General features: G+C 44.2%; 1 protein-coding gene across 1 annotated transcript; it reads left to right on the top strand.

Moving 5' to 3' along the window:
* Positions 1-10,986: 10,986 nt before the first annotated feature.
* Positions 10,987-19,577, top strand: CYP1B1 (cytochrome P450 family 1 subfamily B member 1). The gene is made up of 3 exons (XM_019970013.2): positions 10,987-11,434; positions 11,861-12,892; positions 15,737-19,577. Exons 2-3 carry the CDS (start codon positions 11,862-11,864, stop codon positions 16,323-16,325), a joined length of 1,620 nt encoding a protein of 539 aa, XP_019825572.2. The 5' UTR covers positions 10,987-11,434; position 11,861; the 3' UTR covers positions 16,326-19,577.
* Positions 19,578-23,529: the final 3,952 nt, after the last annotated feature.

The following is a 23,529-nucleotide window of genomic DNA, read 5'->3' as shown; positions in this document are numbered from 1 at the left end:
TTATATTCTTTAGATATTAATACTTCTGGGTGGATTTTTCTCACAAGAAAAATCATACATTTGAACTGAGACGGTGATTCTCAATGGCAACCCACTTCAGTGTTCTTGCCTGGAGAATCCCAGGGATGGAGGAGCCTGGTGGGCTTCCATCTATGGGGTTGCACAGAGTCGGACGTGACTGAAGCAACTCAGCAGCAGCAGGTGATTCTCAAAGTGTGGCCCGGGGACTTCTTGGGAGGGTAGGTGGTCCCTGAGATGCTTTCAGGAAGTCCATAAGGTTAAAACTATGGTCATAAAGTAGTCTTTGCCCTTCTCCCCATTCTTCTCTCACAAGATCACCAGGGATCTTTCAGGGGCTACCTGACATTCAATATCACTACAGATTGGTTACAGCATCAGATATGAGTATTCATCTGTCTTCTATTAAATCAGAAATTAAAGGGATTTGTAAAATATGTAAAACAATGCCACTCCTACTAAATATTTTTTGTTTTGGAAAACAGAGATATTTTCTAATATGCTATTTATGTAAACATGTTTTAGGTTTATTGTGTTTTAATGAATAAATTTCATTTCTAAAATTGTAAATGCGTGCATGCATGCTCAGATCCTCAGACATGTCCGACTCTTTGCAACCCCACGGACTATAGCCTGCCAGGCTCCACTGTCCATGGAATTTAGATAAAACTTAGAGGAAGCAATAGCTCTTTGGTTTCTGTAACATTTTTTAAGAGTAGAAAGAGGTCCTGAACACAAAACATTTGAGAAACACTGAGCTAAGATTTTGGCATTGGGACCAATGAAGTCATCACTTTGCTCACTTACTTCTAAATAAAACTGTCATTTCTGGGAGTCTGGAATAGTGTGAATTTTATAGTAAGTTCAATATAATGCATTTGAATGTAGCAGATCTAGTCATGAAGGCCATGTGGAGGCTGCATTCCAGCCACTGTTTTAAAGGAAAATTTTTCAAAACCCTCCCAAGACTGGATTGTAAATTACAGAGCCTGAACTGTGCAGGACAGATAGCAATTTTCTCCACTAGGAGAGGAGAGGGCAGGTCTGAATTGCATCTCACACGGGAACCAAGATGGCTTTTCCTGTTGGGGTCCTGGCCTCCAGGAGGATGTCAGCTCTCCTGGGGGAGTGGGGAGAGGCTTGGGATCACCCAGGTCGTTCACAGGCATGTGGGTGCCGGGGAAGTGTATACACACAGTGTGGAGTCAGAAGGGAGGGGCTGCTGGACAGTTTATGACACTGGCAGTCAGTTCACGTGTGTTGATCGCTATGGTCTGGGTGGGCTTTGGAGCCTGTAGACCCGAGTACAGATCTTGACCCCCAGAGATTGTCATACTGAGTGAGTAAGTGAGACAGAGAAAGAGAAATATCATATGATATCCCTTATATGTAGAATCTAAAAAAAAAATGATACAAATGAACTTATTTACAAAATAGACTCATAGAGAATGAACTTACGGTTACCAGTGAGGAAGAATCGGGGAAGGGATACTTACGGAGTTTCGGATGGACAGGTACACACTGCTATATTCAAAATGGATAACTAACAAGGACTTACTGTATGGCACAGGGAACTCTGCTCAATGTTATGTGGCAGCCTGGATAGGAGGGGAGTCTGGGGGAGAATGGATACACGTACATGTATGGTTGAGTCCGTTTCCTGCTCACCCGAAACTATCACAGCATTGTTAACTGGCTATACTCCAATATAAAATTAAAAATTAAAAAATCACTTGCAACCTGTAAGACTTTTGGCAAATAGTCCATCGTGTCTGAACCTTAATCCTCCTATATGTAAAGCAGGCTAATGATGGCTATACATTTAGGATGATCGGGAGAAGTAAATGAAGTTGTCAAGCACTGAATACAGTGCCCGGCATTTGGAGGGAAAATTAACTCCTTTCCTCTCTGTGTCCTGACTTGCTTTGTGGTGTTCAGCACTCTAACAGACCAGAGGAGAGTGAGCCCTGGCCTGACCTCACAACTACAACATCGGAGAGGAGGATCATCCTCTCGTTTCACTGGGCACAGAGTTCTGCATGTGGCACTCAAAATTGTTGTAGTTATTCCATGTTAAATGAAATGACACTTGTAATCTGATTTTCACCTCTCTGAGCTGCCTCCGGGAGCTGCAGGTATGATACCCAGAGCCCAGCAGGAGAAAGGCACAAGGATTGCCACTGGTTCAGAGCCCGTCATGTGTTCTTAAATGGGATGGAGATTTCCATTTTACCCCAGAGCCCCAGGTATTCCATGAGGTAACCCCGCGATCTGGGAGCTCAGGTGAGTGTATCAGATGCTCCCTGAAACCGCGGACAGTGCCCTGGGGGCCTGGTAAGAGGCACCAGCTGCACCTGAACACAGGTGTAGGTGCTGCTACCAAGGCTCAGAACCTGAGAAGTCCTGACTTCCTTCTGCAATCCAACCCGTAAAACAAATAAGCCACAGGCTGACTCGGCACAATAGTTCAAGGAAAGAAGGTTAGTCACCACCACAGTACAGATGGCTGAATTCGACTTTCCACTGTGGCCAGGGGAGCGTTTCCTCCCTGGCAGTTAACAAGGAAGGGCAGAGAGACTCCTCGCCCAGCCTTCTGGTCCGGGCTGCCAGACGGCCTGAGCTTCTTCAGTGCAGCTGCTCAGTGTTCTGGGTGCTGCAGGTCTGAGCCACAGCCCACTTTCATCCAGACCTGTACTGGGAGGAAAGTAGGCGGTCTCTTCTGGGGAGCCAGGGAGCATGGCTTCATTCCTGCCAACCCCTGGAGGTCCCAGGACAGCACTTCCTGGGGCCTTCTCCTGTTTGCACCGCGTGGACTGTCGTTTTCTTAACTCTCCCTGGCAGCGATGGCCCGAGTGCTGTCCCAGAGCCTCTGCTCTGTGGGAGGGACTGGCCCAGAGCCTGGCTTGGAGGAAGGCACCCGGCTCGGCCTCCTCCGGGACCTTTTGGGAGCGTGGCATCCTCCTGCCTAAAGAGCTGCCTCTGCTCTGAGGGTCCTGAAGTGGAGCGTGTCCATCTGGGTGAGCTGAAACAAGGTGAGAAAGAAGTACTGCATGGCTCCATCTGGGAGCTGGAGGAAAACGCAAATTGGCTGTTGATGCTGAGCCCTTCTGCCAAGAGCAGATGGCTCTGAGGTTGGCCTTTTCAGGCAGCGGCAAATGGCTTCCCTCAGAGTAATGATCATAACTGATGCGTCTGAGCCCCTCCCTGGTACCAGGCACTGTTCTTCTAAAGCTGTACATGTATTAGCTCGTTTAGTCCTGAAGTAGGTACTGGCGTGGTCTCTGTTTTACCCAAATGTGAACTGGACCCAGAAAGCTATTTGCAGCAGCTAGAGTCACTCGGTTATGAGTGGTAGAGGCAGAACCCTGCGGGCTCTGGAGTTGGGCGCTACTGACCACTCATGTGCTGCCTCAGAAAGAAAAGGAGGCTGTGGCTGTTGTCACCTTAGGCTTCCAGGAGGTTGCAGGCGGTTGGGTGAGGGTGTGTCACCCCAAAGCGTCACACTGAACCAAGCAGGCTATGTTTATCTCTGTGAGGTCCAAGTCCTTGCGTGACTCTGATTTTATTGGACAGGAATAAGGGCGTAGTACTAGTGGTAACAATAATAAATAACAGCTAGCTTTTATTGAGAACTCACTCTTTGCCATCAACTGTGCTAATTGGTATCCTCATAATATCTCATTTAATCCTCACAGTGACCCCCTGTGGCTGGGATATTATGATCCCTTTTGTACAAATGAGGATACTTGGGCTAAGAAGAGTTAACTACCATGGCCAAGGTCACTGCTTATAAGTCAGAGAGCTGGGCCTTACACCCAAGAGTGCCTGGCTCCAGAAGCCAAATTCCTAATGATGTGTTATGCTGGCTTTACTGCTTTTAATCTCCTCTGGAAGACTGGACAAACCTAGAAGGCTTTTTGGGCCTGTGCCCAGGGGCCTGTCATCATCTCGGAGGGGACATTGAGGCACGCTGAGGTCACTCTCCTACCCTGGATTCTGTGATGTCTTCCATAGAGATATGGAAATCCGGAATGCTCCCCCCACTAATGTCTTATCAGCTTTAATCTGGGGATTTCCCTCACCTGTCAAGAAGAGGAGATGATCTGAGCACAAGCATACCAATTCTTTAAAGGAAAGAACAGATCTGAAAGACAAGTAATCCCTTTGTTTTCTTTTCATTCTATATTTGCAAAGCTAAATTAAAGCAATCATTCTTTATAGAAGGAAAAGTTTGTTGGTACATGCTACTGGGTACAAAATCCCAGGTTCCAGATGCAAACTGGCCGTCTTTGTGGAAGACAAGGAGGTGTTAGCAAGACCCTTTAAAATGCATACCCCTTTGATTCAAGATTCTCCACTGGGAAAACATTTGCAAATGTATACAGAATTGCACAGAAAAGTGAAGTCACCACAATGGAGTCTCAAATAAGTTGGAAAGAACACAAACGGTCTTCAAAGAGAAATGGCTAAATAAATTATGTTACAGTCATACTACGCCGTAGTTTAAAAGCATGTGGTAGGTAGATCTATACCTTCTGTTGAAGTTGCCAAGACAATTGTTAAGTTGAAAAAAATCACTGAACAGTAATTTTAGTATGATCTCATTTGTATTAAAAATATATACATATGCACAAGCATATGCTATACATAAGTGGAAGACACATGATTCTTGTGGCTGCACATGAGAAGGGGTAGGAGCATGGGCTTTCCTAATTCTCTGCATATTCTTATATACTGATTGAATCTTTTGCAACAAGAGCATGTTTGTATACTATGCGTGGGTGTGTTTTAAGAATTTATATCTGGTCAAAACTGAAAAATAATATATACAAATTGTATAATATTATAACATGCCTGAGTGCTAAGTCGCTTCAGGCGTGTCTGACTCTGTGTGACCCTATGGACGGCACTGGGCCAGGCTCCTCTGTCCATGGAATATTCCAGGCAAGAATACTGGAATGGGTTGCCATTTCCTACTCCAGGAGATCTTCCCAACCCAGAGATTGAACCTGCATCTCTTAAGTCTCCTACATTGGCAGGTAGGTTCTTTACCAATAGCGCCACTTGGGAAGCCCTAATATTGTATGCTCAAAATTCTCCAAGCCAGACTTCAGCAATACGTGAACCGTAAACTTCCAAATGTTCAAGCTGGTTTTAGAAAAGGCAGAGGAACCAGAGACCAAATTGCCAACATCCGCTGGATCATCAAAAAAGCAAGAGAGTTCCAGAAAAACATCTATTTCTGCTTTATTGACTATGCCAAAGCCTTTGACTGTGTGGATCACAATAAACTGTGGAAAATTCTGAAAGAGATGGGAATACCAGACCATCTGACCTGCCTCTTGAGAAATTTGTATGCAGGTCAGGAAGCAACAGTTAGAACTGGACATGGAACAGCAGACTGGTTCCAGATAGGAAAAGGAGTACGTCAAGGCTGTATATTGTCACCCTGCTTATTTAACTTATATGCAGAGTACATCATGAGAAATGCTGGGCTGGAAGAAGCACAAGCTGGAATCAAGATTGCTGGGAGAAATATCAATAACGTCAGATATGCAAATGACACCACCCTTATGGCAGAAAGTGAAGAGGAACTTAAAAGCCTCTTGATGAAGGTGAAAGAGGAGAGTGAAAAAGTTGGCTTAAAACTCAACATTCAGAAAACTAAGATCATGGCATTTGGTTCCATCACTTCATGAGAAATAGATGGGGAAACAGTGGAAACAGTGTCAGACTTTATTTTTGGGGGCTTCAAAATCACTGCAGATGGTGACTGCAGCCATGAAATTAAAAGACGCTTACTCCTTGGAAGAAAAGTTATGACCAACCTGGATAGCATATTCAAATGCAGAGACATTACTTTGCCAACAAAGGTCCGTCTAGTCAAGGCTATGGTTTTTCCAGTGGTCATGTATGGATGTGAGAGTTGGACTGTGAAGAAAGCTGAGCGCCAAAGAATTGATGCTTTTGAACTGTGGTGTTGGAGAAGACTCTTGAGAGTCCAAGGGACTCTGCAAAGAGATCCAACCAGTCCATTCTGAAGGAGATCAGCCCTGGGATTTCTTTGGAAGTAATGATGCTAAAGCTGAAACTCCAGTACTTTGGCCACCTCACGCGAAGAGTTGACTCATTGGAAAAGACCCTGATGCTGGGAGGGACTGGGGGCAGGAGGAGAAGGGGACGACAGAGGATGAGATGGCTGGATGGCATCACTGACTCGATGGATGTGAGTCTGAGTGAACTCCGGGAGTTGGTGATGGACAGGGAGGCCTAGTGTGCTGCGATTCATGGGGTCACAAAGAGTCGGACACAACTGAGCAACTGAACTGAACTGAATATTGTAACATGATATATTAAATATTTATATATATATAAAATATTGTGTATGCATAATAATGTAGATATATAATATAAACCAAAGTCCAAAGATTTTTGTCATAGAAGTAGTCCAGAGTGGGCCAGTGGTCACCTGGCCACTAGACTTGTTTTCCCCATATTACTTTCCAGCTTCTGTTGTGATCTTGGCCTCAGAGGCCATAAGAGTATCAACATGGCCTCCATGGGCTGGAAGCTTCAAAATGTATTTAATGGAAATAAATGGAAAATCTCATATTTTTTTTTAAATCAATTGTACAAGTGCAATGAAAGACTCAGAATGGTATTAAGTCTCAAGATAAAAGATAAAGACCTTAATTTATCACAAGCTTAGATACTTTAAAATAGCCCTAAAACTTAGTTTGCATTAAAAAGAAACACTGCATGATTGGTGGGAAGTAACCACAGCTCTCGGGGTTGGACAAGATCTCATCTTTGGGGTATTGTGTTTAGTTTTAGGTACATACGTAGCCATATTGAAGAGCTGCTAAAGCAAAATCCCATGAAGAAAACCAACTTCTATACTGATGACTTAAGGGCTGAGCTTTCTTGGCTATGGGTTCCAGGCAAAAAGCATCTATCTTGGGGCTTCCCTGGTGGCTCAGTGGTAAAGAATCTGCCTGCTAGTGTGGGAGACACAGGTTTGATCCCTGACCCAGGAAGATCCCACATGCCTTGGAGCAACCAAGCCTGTGCGCCAGCCACAACTACTGAGCCTGTGCTCTGGAGCCTGGGAGCCACAACTTCTGATCCACGTGCTGTAACTTCTGAAGCCTAGAGCCAGTGCTCTGCAACAAGTCTAGAACCAGTTCTCTGCAATAAGAGAAGCCACAGCAATGAGAAGCCTGCGCATTGCAAGTAGAGAGTAGCCCCTACTTGTTGCAACTAGAGAAAGCGCATGTAGCAGTGAAGACCCAGCACTGCAAAAAATAAATAATTTTTTAAAAAAGCATCTATCTCAGTTGCTGATTTATTATTATTATTATTTTGGGTTATCCTTCAACCCAAAATGAAGGACAGAAGCAGGATACCTGAGGACAGAGGGGCCTCTTACCTTTTGTTTCCCAGCAGAGTCTGGACACGACTGAGCGACTTCACTTTCACTTTTCACTTTCATGCATTGGAGAAGGAAATGGCAACCCACTGCAGTGTTCTTGCCTGGAGAATCCCAGGGATGGGGGAGCCTGGTGGGCTGCCATCTATGGGGTTGCACAGAGTTGGACACAACTGAAGTGACTTAGCAGCAGCATGTTCTCCCTACCTCCATCTCTCTTTTTCTGAAAACAGACTTAGCCCTTTGGCCACAGGGGTGGCCTGATGCCAAGCTGGCACAATGGAATCCTTCCAGGGGCTTGAAAAATGACCCTGAAAAGGACATGTTCTCTTTTTTGGGGGGTGGTGGTTAATTTGAGGCTGCCCATGGCCAGCTTTCCTGCTACATGAAGAGAGTATATGGGATGAAACCCAAGCAGAGACTAGCATGCTAGACAGTGGGAGAGCAGCCCCAGGTCCTTCCATCCTGTGAGGTACCACCTTTATCCTTTCCTTCATGTGAGCCAGTGCATTTCTGTCCTGCTTAAACACGCTTAAGCTGGATTTCTCTTCTATGGAATCAATACAACACAAGGTATTTTAAATCTCTTCCTTGAACTATCTCTCTAGCTTCGCTGTTCTTTTGAAAGTTATCTGTACCAAACAATTCAAATGTTGAGTTTAGGGGTGGGCAAAATCCCCATATTGTGTGTTATTGACTGAAAAGAGATCCCTGGGCCTTAGACACTGGCTTTGAGCAACTGATAACTTAGAGTCTGGTATGGATATTCACTAGAGTGAGGGCTCCACCATGAGCTACGTCAAGGGTACCCGCAGGCCTCTCTGGATTTATCCTGAGTCTTCATCAGGTATTGGATGGGCCTTCCAACAGAGGTCTACACCAAAAAGCCCGGGAGAAGCCAAAGCCCAGTGTTACCACAGCCAGTCTTTTTGGCTTGTCCTAACTGATAAAGCCTATCTTTCTGACAGCATTTACCTAACTGGTTCCTCTGCCTTTTAAAGCCTTGTCCTGCAACAAGAGCTGAATCCAGGGCATCATGGCTTGAAAGGTACGTTGAACTATTTGCTGTGGCAGGCAGGTATGTATCTAGTTTATCTAAAAGCTATATAGGAGGTCTTAGAAACAGCTCTGTTTTGTAGTTTTTAAGATAGGTATTTACTTGGTTTAAAAGCACCTCCATTCCTCTGATTCTGGTAGAAATACTGTGATAAAAGCTTTCAGGAACGTTGCCAGCTCAAAATTGGTAGTAGCCCATACACAATTCTTGTCTACTAAATTCAAGTCTGATGAGAGACTGATACCTGCAGCAATCTTCAATTATTAGACAAGGGTCTTGCTAAACTTAGATATTATAAGGTTGCTATGAAATTCATTTCAAATGATATATATGCCAGCGGAGCCCTGGGAAACCAATTCCTATTTACTCAGTTGCTCAAAAACTAACTTTATTACAGAACTGAGTACGCCATAATAAAGTATGAATTCATTTCCAGAGAACCTCTCAAAAGCTACTGAAGGCAGAATTTTACAAAAAGGCATTTTCTTATCAAGTAAGATATTTTAATGTTGGTTTCAACCTTTCAAAAAGTCAAACTCTTAAGAAGTTTATTTTTCTTTAGAATTTAACCAGTTATTTCAAAGTCAGCTATGAAGCACAGTCCACAGGCCTCCTTCATTCAAAACCAATTTACCTGCAAAAGATGAGCATATTATTTCTTTAGAATTCTCAAGATTCAATTCTCTAAAACAAATCTCCCTGCCCCACCCCCGCCAAAAACCCCAGAAATTATTTTAAAAAATTCTTCCAGCTGATTTTTTTTTTTTTTTTTTTTTTTAGGCAGGCAGGAAAGAATGCATTTGTGCCTATATTTATCTGAGGCTTTTCTTCAGCATAAACGAGTATGATGGAGCTGGAGTGCAACTTCGTGGGTTCAAATCCTGGGTCCACCTCTTATTAGCTAATAAAAGGTAGAGTGGGGGAGTACAGAACCACCTCACTTTGCCGAGGGAAGCATTTCAATCATTTACTCGGAAAAAGAAATCATTTAAGGTTATATCATATGATTGTAAATGTATGCGTGTGAACTTGGGTAAATCATATAACCTTTCTGAACCCGTTTCCTCATCTGTAAACTGGCAAACAGTAGAGATTGGCCGCGCCGGTAAACCTCAAAGCACACGGCTGGTACTTGGTAAGCGCCCAACTTCTTTACTTATTCTTGATAACCCCCGAGGCTCGGAAGCACACTTCCTACCTGAATAACTACCATTCATCCCCCGGGCTCGCCCTTTCCCCAACCTTTCGGAAAAGATCTTTTTTTCTCCAGGGTCTTTAAAATACTTTGTACCAGCCGGCAGGAAAGGGTGCTGCGCCTTGGGGCTTCCACTTGGGCAGGAGAGTCCCGTTCAGAGCGCGCGCGCGCGCGCCCAGACCCGGCCTTGGAGCGGTGGCCGGGAGGGCGCGGCTGTGCGTGCGCCGCGCAGGGTGGTGGCGGTCGGCATCCCGCCCTCGGCCGCCGCCCCCGCCGCCGCCTCGGCGTGTCAGGTGCCGTGAGAAGCGCCGAGGGATATGACTAGAGCCGACTTTCCAGAAGCAGCGCACGCAAGGCACAGCTCCGCACGCAAGGGGGAGGCGACAGCAGAAGAAACTTTTCAACCCAATAAAGTTCGCAGGCTCTCGGAGATTGGCCTCCTCCTTCTCACCCCGCTCCCGCCCCACCCCCTCCACTCCTCCAGGAATCTTCAGAGCGCCCTCCCTCCCCTGCTCTCCGCAGGGTTCGTCCCAGCTCGGCTCTCCGCCGGGCGCCCCCGGTCTCCGACGCGGCCAGCTTTGCTCCGCGTTCTCCAGTGGGCGGCGCCACCTGGAGGAGTTTCTACGCGGGAAACCTCCAGGCAGCTGTGGCGCGCCAGCTCTGGCCTTTGTATGCCAAGGAAGTCGGGGTCCCGGGGCGGGGGAGCTGTGTCCTTCAGGGCTTCTTGATCTCTCCGCCCAAGGTGGAAGGAGAACTTTGCGCGCCAAAGGGCCTGACCTGATGGGTCGATATGCTTGCGAGAACGTTAAACTACAAATAAAGCAACTCGGGATGCAGTAAGGCAAACCTTCACCACAACCGAGTTTTCTTTTCCAAGCTGACAGGTTTGCTTTCCCGGTTAGGGCGCCCGAGGATCTCGAGCGATTTTCTCTCGGGGAAGGAAGCCCAGGCCACGGAAAGGGTAGAGAGGTTGTGCGCTCGGGGCGTGGAGCGCGCTCCCACCGAAAGCGCAGGAGTGGTGCTCAGGTGGTGTCCCGAGCGAGCGTCCAGAGAAACTGCGGCCTCGATCGGAAGTGGCTGTGAGGAAGGGTGATTTGGGGGAAACGCAAAGTTCTCGCCGCCGCTTCCAGGAAAGCCACCAGCTACTGCTCCAAGGCCGTCGGGGCGCGCAGGGACTGCCTCGCGTGACCACCAGCGCGCGGTGACCCCAGTCGTAGTCCGAGAGGCCTGTTCCAGAGCGCCCCGCCTTCCCTCTGCAAGCCCCGCCCCTGCCAGGTCCGGTTGCCTCCTCCCCACTCACAGACCTTGAAAAAGAGAGGCGGGATGGCGCGCTTTACTCTCCAGAGTGACTGTGCAAACCGACCACGCCTCTGCGACGCCAGCTGTCAGAGCCTTGCAGGGGGTTGTGAGGGCTGGCAGTTGACTCCATTCATCGACCCTCAATCGCAACTCTCACGCGGTGAGAAAACCCTGACTTTGCCGAGGCTCAGGTGCAGCGAGGCTCGGCAAAGCAAACTCCTTTCTGCGTCCCTATCCCAGACCGAGCGCCCCCGGCTCTGACGACCCCTAGAGACTCCAGAGTGGGCGCTGAAGTTCCCAGAGCTGGCAACAGGTGTCCAGGGTCGGCTTCTGATTTTCTGGAGACATTGAGATTGCGGTCTTGAACCCCACAAGGGCCCCAGTCCGTTCTCCCAGCCGGCCGTCTGGCGCTGCTGGAAACCGCGCCTCCTCGCAGGTCAGTGTGTCAGCTGAGCCGCCTTCCTGCGGCCTCTTGTGATGCGTGGGTTCTCACACATCAGAAGTGGCGGGGGTCGCAGGGGCCGGGGTGGTAGGCATTTAGAGGGAACTGAGCGCCACACCTTGATGCCCGCTGTGTTGTCCTTGAATTGCAGGAACCATTACGCGGCTGAGGCGGGGTCGGGGGAATCGGGTCATAGAGAGGCGGAAACACGACCCTTCCCCTCGCTTTTGGGCAATGGGTTTGGGATGGCAAGAGGCGTGTTCAACTGCTTCTTCAGTGAGCTAGCCCTGATCTGACCTACGCGCTACCTCCTGCCTACCCAACAGTGCACGGTAGCCCGAGGCAGGTGGATAGGAGCTTGGGGCGCCCTCTTCTTTCTCTGCCTACCTGAGTGTCACGCCTTCGCCCTTCTCTCCCCAGCATGGCCACTGGCCTCAGCCCGGACGATCACCTGTCGCCGACCCTTCTGTCGGTCCAGCAGACCATGCTCCTTCTGCTGCTCTCGGTGCTGGCCGCAGTGCACGTGGGCCAGTGGCTGTTGAGGCAGCGGCGGCGGCAGCCGGGCTCCGCGCCCCCCGGTCCCTTTGCTTGGCCGCTGATCGGAAATGCGGCGTCAATGGGCTCGGCGCCGCACCTCTTGTTCGCACGTCTGGCGCGGCGCTACGGCGACGTCTTCCAGATCCATCTCGGCAGCTGCCGGGTGGTGGTGCTGAACGGCGAGCGCGCCATCCGCCAGGCGCTGGTGCACCAGAGCGCGGCCTTCGCCGACCGGCCGCCTTTCGCCTCTTTCCGCTTGGTGTCCGGTGGCCGCAGCCTGGCTTTCGGCCAGTACTCGGAGAGCTGGAAGGCGCAGCGGCGCGCGGCGCACAGCACGATGCGAGCCTTCTCCACGCGCCAGCCGCGCGGCCGCCGGGTCCTCGAGGGCCACGTGGTAGGCGAGGTGCGGGAGTTGGTAGAGCTGCTGGTGCGCCGCAGCGCGGGCGGCGCCTTCCTAGACCCGCGGCCACTGACCCTGGTGGCCGTGGCCAACGTCATGAGCGCTCTGTGCTTCGGCTGCCGCTACAGCCACGACGACGCCGAGTTCCTCGAATTGCTCAGCCACAACGAGGAGTTTGGGCGCACTGTGGGCGCGGGCAGCCTGGTGGACGTGCTGCCCTGGCTGCAGCGCTTCCCTAACCCCGTGCGCACTGCCTTCCGTGAATTCGAGCAGCTCAATCGCAACTTCAGCAACTTCGTTCTAGACAAGTTCCTGAGGCACCGGGAAAGCCTCCGGCCCGGGGCCGCCCCCCGCGACATGATGGACGCTTTCATCCACTCGGCGGGGGCTGACTCTGGCGATGGTGGCCCGCGCCTGGACGTAGACTACGTGCCGGCCACGGTCACAGACATCTTCGGCGCCAGCCAGGATACTCTCTCCACCGCGCTGCAGTGGCTGCTCGTTCTCTTCACCAGGTAAAGCCTCCAGGAGGCTTGGGTCGGCCTTCCCCCCTCCCTCCGTAAAAGGTGGAGTGGAATTAGAATATGCTGAGGTCGCGACTAGCGCTCAAGGAGGGTTTGGGGTTTCGCTGCGGGTCCCCACCTGCCAAAGCTGAGACCGAGTCCAGAAAGCGCGTCTCTGGAAGGCACCGTGCGTTTTGCACCGTGCGTTTTGCACGCTCCACCCAACCGCGCCGGGACGGCTCGGCATCGCTGATCTTGGAGCTCACCGCTCCGAGAGGGGATAAATTTGTGTGAAACCACTTGGAATAGCAAGATTAAGTGCCCAAGATCATCCCCCGATCTCCCACATTGGCACGGAGAAGCAAAATTGGAAATGTTCGAAAGGAAAGGGCAGCGTAGTAAAAAATATGTTAAGTAAGCACGCCTAATCGGCTCGGCTGGTCTTCAGCGCTGACTGGAGGCCGTCTGGCCTCGGAGCCAAAAGCCAACCGCCCTTCAAGGCTTTGTATCGCGATATAGCTAGTGTTCGGCGGCGGAGCCTCAAGGACCGATAATCCAAAGCTTTAGGAAAGCAACCAGAAACCAGCGGATTGTGCTGGGCGTATAAAACCGCCGCTCTAGGCGTATAAAACCGCCTTTCTAGGCGTAGAGGTGTCGGTGTAAAGAATAGGAGAAGCCATAACTTTAGCTAACGCTGAGCTGCATCTGTTATAGAAAGGGAAGCTGAGTATCTGGGTGGCACCTGCTAACCTCTCGGATCCCTGGGCTCGGCTGGGTTAAGTTGATCCTCAACCGCGGACCTCTGCTAAATTTGTACACGCACGAATTAAACATGTCTCCGGTATCCCCAGATCAAGCAAATATAACATAAATTTTACATAGGTTATAGTTATATTAAAAGACGAGCCGTTGATTTACATGGGCGGCCGGTATTTTATCTGGCATCCTTACCCCAGGGGCAAATGTCTCATTCAAGGCAAGTCTTGATTGCTTTGAGAGACCAGAAATCCTGGTTATGCAATCTGGCGCACAGGTAGGGGAAGCTGGAAAGTAAAAACTTCTTTTGTTAGAATCCACTGCATCAGAATCCTGTATTTCCTTAGATACTGCTTTCACAATTTGGGGGGGGGGGTGTATATTTAAAATCACTTTTCAGTATTAATATCATGGAAACACATATGGAGGAGGGGCAGAAATCGCATAATAAGAGTCAATAATAGATCAGGAAGAGGACAATTCCAAAATGGGATCAATAAATCCTTTGCTTCCCCAGATAAGCGTGTTATCTTTTGAAACTGCCTTTCTTTTTTTCACCAGAAACCGAATTGTAAATCGTTTTCCGTGTACTCCAATTGGGCAGCAAAAGGGAATAAAACAATTTGGGGGTCACTTTCAATTCACTATAGCTGATGAAAAGTTCTTCTTTTTAGTGAAAAGACAATATGATGGGGTTGGCAAATTGCATTTCCTATTTTTTATGTAACTTATGGAAATGCAGCTATGCCCATTAATTTATGTATTGTCTGTAGCTGCTTCTACCCCATAGCACAAGCTGGGAGGTAAGAGGGCTTGATCCACAAAGCCTAAAATATTTACTCTCTGGCCCTCTATGAAAAAAGTTTGCAAATCTCTGAAAAATCACCCATAATGTCATCACAGGCACACTTAAATTTTTTTTTCAAAGTTGCAGTAATTATACATTTTTTTACTTCTGACATTTCCACTTACTATAGTGGCCATTTCCCTGTCTTTTATTTATTTATTTTTTTCCCTGTCTTTTAAACTTTAGTAATTTTTTACTACACAATTTTAGTAATTTTTATGGCTGTATAATATTTTGCCATAGTAACAGATCATTATATACAATCATTTATCATGTTTGTCTAAATATTTTTTTAAAGAGTGAGCTATTTTAATGTTTCTGCTATATTTTAATGTTTCAGCTGTATTTAAAATTTTAGCTATCATGGTTACTTTTTTTATACCTGCTAAGTTATTTCCTGAAAATAAATTTCCAGACATGGATCACTGGCTTTTAAAAGAGTGGGGAGAAATTACCCTTACAGATCTTGCTTTGTAATAAGATTTTGTTTTCCAATAGGATTGTACTAGTTTTATCGGCAACAGTGAATAAATGTTACAGTCTACCATAATCTCATGAACATTAGGGATTTGCTTTTAAAGTTAGAAGATATGTACCTTTATCTATCAGGATACCAATGATCTTTGTATAAAATGAGAACATTGTGTTCTCTGGAATTGTCTAGGGAGATGAAGAAAAAAAGAATTCACTTTCAGGGTTACATTTTAATTTTTGTGGGCCCCAAGTGCTTTTGCCTTTGAGGACACCTTACTCCATAAAATTTTTTTAAATTAAACTTTATGACTATATTGGTATAAAGATTAGCATGTTAAAATTATAAAACATTTTCATTGGCCTAAAAGCTTTTATTCTTCTGATTTTAAAAGAAATGAATTTTCATGAGTTCCTAAAAAGTATTGTATGTCCCCGGCACTTTCTGCTGTATCCAGTGGAGAGAAGTCATCCTTACCCTTGTCATGCTTTTTCAGGCTGAGAAAACTTAGACCCTTTTTTAACTTATGATGGGGAAGAGAGTTAGAGCTGTGTGAGACTTATTATAGGAAATATAACTGTTATACTCCATCTTGTAATAAAGTGATAAATTAGGAAACTGTTTTGGATTTTTTTTTTTCTGGAAATGTTAATTCAATTACTGATTCAGATAGCCAGTTTAAAGAATGGTGGTATAAAAATATATTGTAATGGGCTTTCTAGATGAAAGAAGGATCAGTGTTCCTCATTGACTTTCTCTCTCTGCCCTTAACACCAAACAGGTATTCGGAAGTGCAGGCGCGGGTACAGGCAGAACTGGATCAAGTGGTGGGTAGGCACCGGCTGCCCACCCTGGAGGACCAGCCCCGCTTGCCCTACGTCATGGCCTTTCTTTATGAAGCCATGCGCTTCTCCAGCTTTGTGCCTGTCACCATTCCGCACGCCACCACGGCTAACGCTTCCGTCTTGGGCTACCACATCCCCAAGGACACGGTGGTGTTTGTTAACCAGTGGTCCGTGAATCATGATCCGGTGAAGTGGTCGAACCCAGAGGACTTTGACCCAACCCGATTCTTGGACAAGGATGGCCTCATCAACAAGGACTTGACGGGCAGCGTGATGGTTTTTTCTGTGGGCAAACGGCGGTGCATCGGGGAAGAGATTTCTAAGATGCAGCTGTTTCTCTTCATCTCCATCCTTGCTCACCAGTGCAATTTCAAGGCCAATCCAGACGAGCCTTCGAAAATGGATTTTAATTACGGCCTGACCATTAAACCCAAGTCATTTAAAATCAATGTGACTCTCAGAGAGTCTATGGAGCTCCTTGATAGTGCTGTCCAAAAGTTACAAGTGGAGAAAGAGTGCCAGTGAGAAGCCAGAGGCAAGCAGAAATTTTATAAGTATGCAAGTCGGGAGATGGGAGTAAAATTACAGTTTTTTTTCCCCCCTAGCTCCTCTGTGCCACTTTCTCAATTAGTCTCTAAAATGAGCGTAAACCAACTGACCCACAGATGATGTGCTTTGCACATGTGTCTTCAAAATAGTACCTCACGAGCCCTGGGCTGTGTAGGGGCTCCAGGAGACGTTTTGAGTGAAAGAGCTAAAGGGCCCAAAGAATTTTTTTACATATATTGAATGTTGCCAATAGTAATTTCTTGAGGGAGCTTTCTTTGGAGTTAAAACACACATATACATATACACAGAACTACCTAATAAAGAGGCATTTCAGTAACCATGCCTTGCTTGGTGGGGTCCAAGGTTATGTTCTGTATGCTCTATAGAAAATTGTATTAAGCAGTTTTAGGAAATATTGTTGAATATGCAAAGATGAATAATTTCAGTGTAAGATTGGATGTGATCTGGGCTAATAAGGGAAAAAATAAAGACCAGAAATTCTCTTCTCACTTTTTCAATAAAATAGCTTAGTTAGGCTCTAATATCTATGGGTGGATTTATCTTTTTTGCCCACTGATGTGCTTCCTCTTACTTTATGGGATGAGTCATAAAGTTATTTGCTCAGAAGGAAATCAACTGTAGTTGATTTAGTGGGGTTCAGTGATTTCATGAATTTTAAACTATAAATTGTTAAATCGTAAAAAATTCCAAGCTGAAGACATACCTCGTTTGGTTACTAAAGTACAGAATTTCAATTATGAAGAAAAAAAATTTATCAGCTCAGCTAAACTTTAAGTTTTGTGATTATAACATACTGACTTCAATAAATCTCATAGGTTAAAAAAAAAATCACCAAATAGTGTTCAAGATGTATGTATATATTATATAATTATTCAGTACCAATATGTATTAGTTATTTTATCACTAAATGGTATTAGTTATTTTGGTCAAGGAAAGGTTGAACAATGTCTTTTATAATATCACAGCATATAGAAAAGTACAACCAATTTATCCAATTTTAATTCAAATACATAGTATGAGCTTGATTAAATCAAATACCTGTTTTTGACATCATGAAAACCAAGTTGAAGCAAAGTCTCTTCTCTCATTGGAAATTTGAATTGAAAAATCTTAAAATTGGATCCGAAAGATGTGTTCCTTATCACTTTACAGCATGTTTATTAAACTTATATTCGCAGTACAGAATATCTTCCAAACTGATTTAGTTCATATGTTATATTTCTAAACTCTTGTTGTGCTTAAAATTTTAATTTAGTTTTAAAGCCATTCTGATTATTGAGTTCCAGGAAGTTACTGGAAATCTGGCTATTAGCCTGTGGAAGGCAGGGAGACTGAATCTGTGTCTGCCTGGTGAACAGTGAAAAATGCCACGAACTATCTTGATGTTCTTTATTAAATAACATGTTGGGGAAGTCCCATTATAATGGACCTAGTTTTCCTTTTAAATAATTTTTTAGATAGCAGCGGTGTTTGTGTTTTGGAAAGTCAGAATTAGTCTTGGGAGATTGTTTTGAGGATGGCATTGGATTTCAGTGGTACCAATCAGATCGGCTGTGCTGTTTAAGACGGCCTATTGATCTTAAGCAGGCGGTCACTTTGGTAACTGTGAAGACCTAAAGCTTGAACAAAATATATATGTTCAGTTTATGTAAATAACTTGAAAACCTTTTTTCAAAAAGTGATGGAAGGTTGCAAAAGTACAAAGTGAAGTTTGGAGTTTTAACTTTCATTGCTCATAAATGTACAAAGGAAGTTGTGAAGTGTCCTAAAAGCTTACTGCTTGTTACATTTCATTAAGCTTTTTGGAATCTCTGTATCAAAATTATAAAAGAAAGAGTGTATGATTGTGGTGTGTGTTGGGACGGGCAGTGCAGGGGTAAGAGAAAGGAGTGAAAAATATGAAAAGAAAGAAAGATGGCTAAACATTCTCCCACTCATTCAGAATTAATTAATTTGTAGTATGAATATTTAGAAAAAAAAGTGTTTCATGGGCTAGTGTTGAATCCCAGGCAGATTTTTAAAAATCCACAGCATAGCAGCACTATTATAATGTGGAATTCTTATTAATAAACACTTTATACAATTTTAATTAAGAAAATCTCACAGATGTACCTCTTGAATATGAAAAAATCTGTGCCAGTATTTTTAAAGGCCCCAAAGTCAACAGTAGAAATCAGGCTTACCCAATATGTTTCAATTTTTTTGGCACTGGCTATTCCAAAACATTGTTATCTACCCTTCCCTGTGCCCTGAACAGGGCTGAGACTGTAATTTGGGGCTGCCCTAGCCTACTTACTCTGAGAGACTTGTGGCAGCAAAAGTAATCGTGTACCAATCTGGATGCCTCATTAAGTCAACCAGATCCAGATGCTCTGTAATCTGTTTCTATGTACGTAGGCTCAATTCTTCTGGCACTTTCAGTGATGAGAGAGCCGGGTTTACGAAGAAGACAATGAGGTGAGTACTGGGAGATTTCCTGGTTTATTTAATATGTTTGTAACCCAGTTCAAGGAAGGAAAGAAAAACCAAAAACAGACAAAAAAAAAAAAAAAAACAAAACCAAATTTGAGGGCTGCTGCAATCAGGTTACAGGCTCAATCAGAAAATCTAATTTTATTTCTGCCAGAGAAAGAATGTATTTGGTGGTCACCATTTTAGTCAGAATGTCTACTCCAGGTTATTGCAGTAGTTAAATATATTGTTTATGAAATGCTTCATTGATATATTAAAGCTTTGACTCAGTAAGAAAATTGCTTTTCTTTTTTTTTTTTCCAAAACAAGAGGAAGATGTCTCAGGTTTGTTTTATGGATTATCTGAAAGCTTTCATGTCTCAGAACTTAGCCTTTACCTGTGAAATGCTATTACTGCCTTAACACTTCCATGTTAGATCTATATTAGATCAAATAGTTGCCTAGCATTATGTATGGATTTGTATGCTTTTTAGCCTTGACACAACTGTATAATACAAAGGTATACTTTAGTAGACGTTTATAATTCAAGGATAACCTCTTATTTAACCTTTTCTTGCTTTTGTATTTTATCATGTATGCTTTCCATCTGTACACAGCAACTATAATACTTGGTTGTAACGAAATAGATTTGTGGGGACATAGCATTGGTTTGATATACCAAATTTTAAAAATTCTATATCTGTAATTACCTATAATAGGACACCACTGCCAAAATAATAAAAATCACTTTCATAATCTTGTCAGGAAGTTTTTCTTTATGTTGTAGCAAATACAATCTAATGTGTTTATTCATTTTAACTACTATTTATAAGTGCTTGACTTAAAATATTGCATTGTGAATATTTTCTTTGGCCTTTTTACATTTTAGGCAGCTTGCCTTTTTCTTTTTAATAGGTTTTCAACATCCAGTTCTCTACCAAATTCTTGTTCTGTCTCTATTTTTTAGTTGAAATACAGTCGATTTACAATAAGTTTCAGGAATATAGCATAGTTCATAGACTCAATGTTTTTATAGATTCTGCTCCATTTTAAGTTATTACAAAATAATAGCTATATTCCCTGTGTTGTACAATATATCCTTGTAGCTTATTTATTTTATACACAGTAATTTGTACCTCAATCCCCAACCCCTATTTTGGACCCCGTTCCCACTTCCCACTGGTAACCACTAGTTTGTTCTCTGTATCTATCAGTCTGTTTCTATTTTGTTACAATATTCACTTGTTTTATTTTTTCAAATCCTACATAGATGATAAAAATTTTGAATTTATAAGAACCAACTCGGCAATTAAATTTTAATGGCAAACACCTGGTAAAGTAGGAATTAGTTTCTGATTTTGAGAGGTTGAATAGATTGAGATTTTAAGACTCTGACCTTGTAGTTCTGCTTCATCTAAAAAATATAGGATGTTTTTCCCCTTTAACAGCATACCGGTCCTTTTCCTTGAGTATTTCATTCATTCATTTTGTTTTCTTTTGTCATGAAAACTTTTGTTTTTAATTTAGATGATAAACATTCATTCATTTTGTAAGGGACATGTGCCTTATTTAATATGTGTAATTAATGTCCAATAAAATGGAACAGATGAGAGTTTTCTGTAATATACTATGTGGAAATATTTTTCTGCCGACTCTTTTACCTGGTAAAGATTTGACTTCCCAGGGTCCTGCTGGGGTTCTCCAGGCTTTCCCTACCCCACCCTCACAGATGGCAGGGTCATGCAATGCCAAGGCCCCGTATTTCTTTCAGACTTTAACTCCCATTATTGTGAAATCAGGAAAAGTAATTATGAGGTATAATTGCACACAATGTCATTGAGCCTTTGACTTGAGAACATCACTTTAGCAGCCCAAAGATACGGTTAGAAATTGGTTTAAGAGAATACTTGCTTGTTTTCCAGATGTATTAATCTAGGATCATGAAAATTGTCCTAAAGGTTCAGGACAAGTGAAATAAATATTTTCGTAGAAAAAAAATGTCTTTAACGAAGTTGTAATTGGGGTCAGGTGTTTGCAGCAATGTCGAGCAGAGTTGTATTCCACCTAATCAACCTGGTAGCATATACGACTAGAATGCAGGGTGGAAAATGAATACAGTTTTGGACATAAAGCAGGCATGGTTCTTGCAAACTCATAAAGATTGTTTCTATGACTTCAAAGTCAGTTTTTCTGCACAAGTGCTACAGCAGTTCTGGCTGTTACCTCGCCCTTATTTTGGTTTAGTGACTCACATACTCTCTGCTCTCAAGTTTTGATCTATTATAATTCTCAGAGAAGGAAAGAGAAAGAAAAGAAATTAATATATTCAAAAATATTTGGAAGCAATTCTTTTTAACGGTTTTTTTTTTTTGGCTGCACTGGGTCTCCATCGTGGCGCACGGGCTCTCTCTAGTTGAGGTGCGCTGGCTTCTCTTGTCATGGTACACCGGCTTAGTTGCCCGGCAGCATGTAGAGTCTGAGTTCCCCAACCAGGGATCGAACCAGCGTCCCTTGCATTGGAAGGTGGGTTCGTAACCACTGGTCAACTATGGAAGCCCCTGGAAGCAGTTATTTTTAATGGGAATGATCAGAGGAAAATAATCTAGTTTAAACAGGTAGACACAAGCTGTAGGTAAATAGCAGCTTTGTTTGTTGAGCCTTGATTCACTCACACACAGGCTATGTGGTCTTCAGTAACACTTTTCAACCAGAGCCAAGAATAAGGAGAAAAAATGAAGCTAAAATATGGTGTGAGGGAGACAGTAATATCATGGGCCAAAATTCTATGTTGAAAAGTGTCAGATTGCAGATGTTCCCTGGAGATGAACTGACCCAAGAGCTCACTGTCTTTCAACAGGCGGGCTTGTCACTTTCCAGCGCCCCCATGTTTGGGCACACAAGCCAGTCTGTTCATTTTTCTGTCCCTGTGATCCTGGGTTTTCACCAGCCCTGCTCCTCCTTTGTCTCAGCCACATGCCACACTGACAGTATCCTGTGCCAAGAAGACTCACAACAATCCTCCTTTCGAAGAGAAGCTTCCGCAAGCAAGAAAACTTTAAAAAGAGAAAGGGGGAGGTCATATTTTGTTTTGTAATATTAAAACTTCTTTCCCATAATCTGTGGTCAGGAATTTTTGCCTGAAGTTCATCCATAGGTTGGCCTGTGAAGTGGCCTGATTTGAGAACTCTCCCTGATAGGAGTGGAAGAGTGCAGCACACTCCACATTGGCTCTTATGACCAATCAGAACCTTTCCTGCTCTCAGAGACATTGAATAGGATTCAATAGGATAGCGAGACTCTCCAGCCAGAGAAAGTGTGCAAAACTGAGGCATGAATGAGACAGGCATGTTAACAGGAAGCCTGCTTTTGAAGAGTGTGGCTGGAGTGAATGGAATTGGTTTTGGACTGCTTGAGATCCCTTTAAGTGATAAAAAGGCTAAATAAACTAAATATATTATGCTAAATAAACAACACGATATTATACAAATTATGCAATATTCCCCCACACACCTAACAGCCCCTGAGAGGCGGGCTGGTCAGGGCTCAGAGTCTCTACACCAGATTGAAAAATCTTCCAGCCTCTTTAAAAAATGTTTAATTCTGCTTTTATTCCTAGGTGCCTACTTTTGTTTCTTTCCCTTTCCATCTCAGTACTGTTTAATATGCATTTTTTTTGTTTGTATGTGTTCCAACAAAATGTGTATGATTATTTTGTACACGTGTGTGCATGTTAAATCGCTTCAGTAGTGTCCAACTCTGTGCGATCCTATGGACTGTAGCCCGCCAGGCTCCTCTGCCCATGGAATTTCCCAGGCAAGAGTACTGGAGTGATTCTCAGGGAATCTTCCTGATCCAGGGATCGAACTTGAGTCTTTTAAGTCTCCTGCATTGGCAGGCAGGTTCTTTACCACCAATGCCATCTGGGAAGTATACATGTGTTTTAAGGTATACATGTGTTTGTGTGAATGCTGTTCCTATCTTATCCTGTTGCTCAATCTTCTCTTATCACATCATTTTAAAGACCCATCTCTGTCTGATCTTATGGTTTAACTGCTACCTAAAATTCCGTGGTATTCATCCATCACGTTTTCTCTAGCCACTTTCTTGAGAATGGGCACCTAGGTGGCCCCCAAACCCATGCATCCCCAACTAAAGCTTCAAGGAACATCCTTGTATGTGTTCCCTTGCCAACTTATAAAAAATTTGCAGTGCACACCATACCCATGATTAGAGGTGCTGGACAAGCAGATCTATGTCTACATAATGTAAGTGCTGTAAGCATGTTCTGTAGAATGCCAGCCCACACTCCCATTAGCTGCGTACAAGGGTTCCTTATACCTGTATCCACATTGACACATGGCATGATCTCATTATTTCTATTTTCTTTTAATAGAAGAGTATGTTTACTTCTTTAGGTAGGAGAAGATTTCCTAAGTAAGACATGAAAAACATAAACAAATAAAGAATTAATAATTCAACTGGACTAAAAATATCTTTTCATCAAAAAACATTTTAAGGTGAGTTAAAATACAAGCTATTGACTTCCCCCCCGCCCCCCGCCCCACCCCTTGCTGACCAGTGATTAAGATTTCATGCTCCCAATGCAGGGGCCCGGGTTCACCATTTGGTCATATGACCAGAAAAAAAGAAGTCTAAGCATCTCATTATTTTTGAATGAAATATATACCTTTTAGGAAGGGGTAATGCA

The sequence above is a fragment of the Bos indicus genome, chromosome 11, assembly GCF_029378745.1.
Source record: "Bos indicus isolate NIAB-ARS_2022 breed Sahiwal x Tharparkar chromosome 11, NIAB-ARS_B.indTharparkar_mat_pri_1.0, whole genome shotgun sequence".
NCBI lineage: Eukaryota > Metazoa > Chordata > Mammalia > Artiodactyla > Bovidae > Bos > Bos indicus.
This window is presented reverse-complemented; position numbering and strand designations above follow the sequence as displayed.

Excerpts from the sequence above, each read along its gene's own strand:
- CYP1B1 (XM_019970013.2), top strand. The coding sequence starts at position 11,862 with ATGGCCACTGGCCTCAGCCCGGACGATCACCTGTCGCCGACCCTTCTG. Across the intron at positions 12,893-15,736 it reads CTGCTCGTTCTCTTCACCAG|GTATTCGGAAGTGCAGGCGC; the intron begins GTAAAGCCTCCA and ends AACACCAAACAG.